Here is a 4,915-nt window from a genome sequence, read left to right on the forward strand (position 1 = left end):
AAACTAGGAACAAAGCTCAGCTTCCAGCCCCACCTGAGGCTGCAGAGGGGGGTCAGACCTGCAGCAGCTCTGAGAGCAGAAGCCCAGGCTGCTGCAGGGGGCCTGGCTGGACCTGCAGGGAGTGACTCAGGCCTGAGCTGGGCTGAGGTTTGGAGAAGCCCACCCCCAGGCAGTCTACAGGCTTAGCAGACTCTGCCCCCTGGTGGCCAGAGGAGGCCAGGGCCCAGGTCCCAAATTTTCTGAAACCCATCAGCCCACATCCATCTGCCAGCCCCTAAGCGACACCTGTCGTCAGAAAACAGGACCCACGCAGCTGGGGGAACTGAGTGGAGACCACGGAGCAGCGTGGGTGCGCAGCAGAAGCGGAGGCCTCGCACAACTCTCAGGGTGACCGGCAAGCACCCCAGTTCTGCTCCAGACCTCAGCTTCCTCCCCTGCAGCCTTCAGCCCTCTGTGGGACCCAGGATGTCCAGCCAGCCTGAGCAGTAAAAGTTCTAGAGAAAAAGGACCTCCCTCATCCCCCAAGCTCTGTGACCTCAATCTCTGAGCTTCTCTGAGCCTCTAGAACGGATACTAAACCACCATCCTCACCAAGTTGAGGTGGATCTGCTACAAAGCACCTAGCACCACAGCCAGGTTCTCAAGGCAGCTACTTCTCTCCTAGGGCTGAGTCCTGCAGTCCTAGCCCCTTGTTCTTCACCTAGAGCCACAGGTGCAAAGGACGCCTCCTCCTGCCCCCACCCCCCAACCATCCAGTGAGCAAGCAGAGCGGGGAGGAGCAGGTCAGCGCCCGCTGATGGGAGCTCCTGGTGCTGTTAGAGATGGAATTTGGACTTGGAGGCCCTTCTGCGCTGATCCGCTGTCTGTGGCCTAGGCGGCAGGTGAGTGCTGCTTCCAGACGCCCAACTGAGCCCCAGACAGAGGCCACCGAGGGAGGGACCAAGCGTAGGACCTCTCCAGTGTCCTCGGGGACCGACACCTCCCCGGGGCTCCCAGGGTTGGGTCAGCCCAGGCAGTGCACCACCTACTCAGCTACTCCCCTGTGCTCCTTGTCCCCAACCCCGTGCCTCCCTGAGACTCTGTCTGGTCTCACCCGCCGGCACAGCCCACCCTGTGGCCCACCCTGGCCGCTCTGGCCCTGCTGAGCAGCGTCTCGGAGGCTTCTCCCAGCCCGGCACCCCACGAAGGTCCTGCACCGGTCCTGGCACCCCCCACCGGCCACCTGCCGGGTAGGTGAGAGGGCCATGGGCAAGGCGGGGACGGGCTGGCATGGTGGTCATAGGGTAGGGGAACCCCAGCGTGACTCCATCTACTTCCAGGGGGCCACGCGGCCAGCCTGTGCGGCGGAAGATCCCGGCGGGTGCCCCCGCAGCCTCCGCAGCCCGCGCCACCACCTCCCGCACTACCGCCGCCGCCGCCCGTGCCTCTCCGTGGTGGCCGCTTGGCACGAGCGGGCACCCGGGGCAGCCGCGCTCAGACTCAGGCCTCGAGCCAGCGGGGCTGCCGCCTGCGCTCACAGCTGGTGCCAGTGCGCGCCCTGGGCCTGGGCCACAGCTCGGACGAGCTGGTGCGCTTCCGCTTCTGCAGCGGCTCGTGCCGCCGCGCGCGCTCCCCGCACGATCTCAGCCTGGCCAGTCTGCTGGGCGCCGGGGCCCTGCGGGCACCGCCCGGCTCCCGGCCTGTCAGCCAGCCCTGCTGCCGGCCCACGCGCTACGAGGCCGTTTCCTTCATGGACGTGAACAGCACCTGGAGGACTGTGGACCGTCTTTCCGCCACTGCCTGCGGTTGCCTGGGCTGAAGGCGCTCCTTCTACCTCGGGGCTGTTACGCTAAACCTGGCCAGTGCTTCTCTCTGCCTGGGACCCTCCCACCATCGGGCCCCACCTGCCAGGGACCTCTGCAGAGCTGAGAAGCCCCCAACCAGCCCTGGAGACATGGTGGTGACTCCGGGGCCGTGAGCCTGCAGACCCCCAACATGCAGACACCTGGAGACCTCAATGGTGGAGACGAGCGCGCCCTTCCCTGACTCCGGCACTGGCCCGCCTGTGGACTCAGGGAGGACTCCGCTGCAGAACCCGGCCTGGGCCCTGAAGGGCAGAACTCAGAGACATTTTGCCTGTGCTGCAGCTGCCCTTGGGCTCACCTGTAGGACCTGGGCCCCTATTTATTATTTCTAAGTTATTTATTTACTTCTGTGGTGTGTTGGATCCTTTCCTGGTCTTGGGAGTGGTGGGTACAGGTGACTGATGGGCGGGGTGGGGGTGGGGGGGTCCCGACCTACATACTGCTGGCTAACTCCTGGCTAAGACCTCCAACAGCTTGGCCCTTGCCCCCTCGCACCCCACCACCAGCAACAGCTCTGGTACAGCAGGCTGGGAGTATGGCTCCCACTGCTCTGCCCAGTCCCTAGTGCTCCCTGTGGGCAATCAAACTCAGAGCCTTCCTTCTATGGAGCCAGTGTCATCCTGGGGGTGAGGTGGGGGTGCCAACTTGTAGGGTAAAGTGACAGCAGATGCCCACTGCCCTCCCCTACTGTCCTTTCTTTTTTTTTCTTTAAGATTTATTTATTTGTATTACAAAGTCAGATATACAGAGAGGAGGAGAGACAGAGAGGAAGATCTTCCGTCCGATGATTCACTCCCCAAGTGGCAGCAACAGCCGGTACTGTGCCGATCCGTAGCCAGGAACCAGGAACCAGGAACCAGGAACTTCCTCCAGGCCTCCCACGTGGGTGCAGGGTCCCAAGGCTTTGGGCCGTCCTTGACTGCTTTCCCAGGCCACAAGCAGGGAGCTGGATGGGAAGTAGAGCTGCTAGGATTAGAACCAGCGCCCATATGAGATTTTGGCACATTCAAGGTGAGGACTTTAGCTGCTAGGCCACCACGCTGGGCCCCAAGCCTACCGTCCTTGATCAGCGTTCCTGCCATCCAGGGAGCTGTCAGGAAAGCCCCCCCAACACACACAGGTACACACATTGTCTCCCCCACTTGCCCCGTTTGAGATGGTGCCACAAACACAGCTCACTGCCCCCTTCCATGAAGTCCCCTGGGGCAAGAGCACCTGAAAGAGGCGAGCGGGAAGAAGATGCATCCCTAGGGAACACAGCACGTCTTCATCGGATAAGACGGCAAGAAAGGGCCCTCCGCACAGGGGTCTGCACCTGGGCATGACCAACGATATTCATCCCTCCTTCCTCTTTTTTTTATTTTTTTAAAAGATTTATTTTTATTATTTTTTTATTGGAAAGGCAGATATACAGAGAGGAGAGACAGAGAGGAAGATCTTCCGTCCGATGATTCACTCCCCAAGTGAGCGCAACGGCCGATGCTATGCCGATCCGAAGCCAGGAGCCTCTTCCGGGTCTCCCACGCGGGTGGAGGGTCCCAAAGCATTGGGCTGTCCTCGACTGCCTTCCCAGGCCACAGGCAGGGAGCTGGAAGGGAAGCGGGGCTGCCAGGATAGAACCGGCGCCCATATGGGATCCCAGGCGTGCAAGGAGAGGACCTTAACCACTGCGCTACTGCGCCGGGCCCCTCTTTTGTTTTTTTAAGAGCTATTTAGTTAGTTACTATTGGAAAGGCAGATTTACAGAGAGAAGGAGACATAGAAAGGTCTTTCACCCACTGGTTCATTCCTCAAGTGCCCGCAACAACCAGAACTGATCTGATCCGAAGCCAAGAACCAGGAGCTTCCTGTGGGTCTCCCACCCAGGTGCAGGATCCCAAAGCTTTGGGCTGTCCTCCACTGCTTTCCCAGACCACAAGCAGGGAGCTGGATGGGAAGTAGGGCTGCTGGGACACAGACCAGCACCCATATGGGATCCCGGCCATGTAAGGTGAGGATTTAACCACTGAGCTGTCATGCTGGGCCCATTTCTTCTTTCAACAAATGTATAATTATCCACACTTGGCTTTCAACTCCAGTTTCCAGCCAGTGCAGACTCTGGGTGGCAAGGGTGGCATCCAGTAATTGGGTTCTTGCCACCTACAGTGGGGCATTGACTTCAGCCTTAGGCCCTTGTGGGCATTCGGGGGATGAACCAGCAGATGGCACACACCACTTTCTTTCTCCCTCCTCTTTGCCTCAAGTACAAATAAATAGACTCTTTATAGAAAAAACAAGGAAAGGAAGAAAGAAAGAAACGTCAGCCAGGAAGGACAGACAGTAAATAAATTGCTTAAACTTAATTTGGCCAAAGATAGGAAGCAAGGAGGAAGTGCAGTGGCCCTCACCTTCATCCAGAAGACAGCAGGAGTGAGGGGAGGCCTCAGCTCTACTGCCCGCCCTTTGCAGTGGGCTCTCGGGTGTTACCCTGGGCTGGAGAGCCAGGAGCATACGTGACTTTTCTTTGGAAATCGGGTGGGGGGTGTGTCTCCTAGAAGGACGGCAAGCGCTGAGGGCTGTGGGACCCTTGGAAGGATTACAGGAAGCAGTGGGGTGTGCTAGCCCAGGCTGAGGAGGGTGGTCTGAGCCAGGAGCTTTGAGAGATGCCAGCTTGTGCAGCAGGTACAGCCAGGGTGAGCGAGGGGCACCCAGAGAGTGGGGGAAAGAGAGAGTTCCCTCTGGCATTTGACACTGTTGATGGAAACTCCTTCCAGTCCCTCTGCGTGCTGCTTTGGCCCAAGTGCTCAACTCACCCAGACTGGAGCGCAGTGGGCAGAAGCTCTGCAAGGGTTGGGTACAGGCTGGGTCAAGAAGGAGACACGGGGCCTGGTGCTGTGGCCTAGTGGCTAGGGTTCTCGCCTTGAACACACTGGGATACCATATGGTTGCCGGTTCTAAGCCTGGCGGCCTTGCTTCCCATCCAGCTCTCTGCTTGTGGTCTGGGAAGGCAGTCAAAGATGGCCCAAAGCCTTGGGATCCTGTATCCATGTGGGAGACCTGGAGGAGCTCCTGGCTCCTGGCTTCGGATCAAC

At 59.5% G+C, this 4,915-nt stretch overlaps 1 protein-coding gene across 1 annotated transcript; it reads left to right on the forward strand.

The window, feature by feature from the left end:
• The first annotated feature begins 821 nt into the window (after window positions 1-821).
• Window positions 822-1,798, forward strand: ARTN (artemin). The gene is made up of 3 exons (XM_040974485.1): window positions 822-881; window positions 1,106-1,229; window positions 1,320-1,798. Exons 1-3 carry the CDS (start codon window positions 822-824, stop codon window positions 1,796-1,798), a joined length of 663 nt encoding a protein of 220 aa, XP_040830419.1.
• Window positions 1,799-4,915: the final 3,117 nt, after the last annotated feature.

This window comes from Ochotona curzoniae, unplaced genomic scaffold (assembly GCF_017591425.1).
Source record: "Ochotona curzoniae isolate NIBS_2020 unplaced genomic scaffold, NIBS_Ocur_1.0 contig_2404, whole genome shotgun sequence".
NCBI lineage: Eukaryota > Metazoa > Chordata > Mammalia > Lagomorpha > Ochotonidae > Ochotona > Ochotona curzoniae.

What these genes read in the sequence shown, in the direction of transcription:
- ARTN (XM_040974485.1), top strand. Translation starts at nt 822, where the DNA reads ATGGAATTTGGACTTGGAGGCCCTTCTGCGCTGATCCGCTGTCTGTGG. An exon ending in GTCTGTGGCCTAGGCGGCAG is followed by an intron (nt 882 to 1,105) that starts GTGAGTGCTGCT and finishes CCGCCGGCACAG; the next exon opens with CCCACCCTGTGGCCCACCCT. An exon ending in CCCCACCGGCCACCTGCCGG is followed by an intron (nt 1,230 to 1,319) that starts GTAGGTGAGAGG and finishes ATCTACTTCCAG; the next exon opens with GGGGCCACGCGGCCAGCCTG.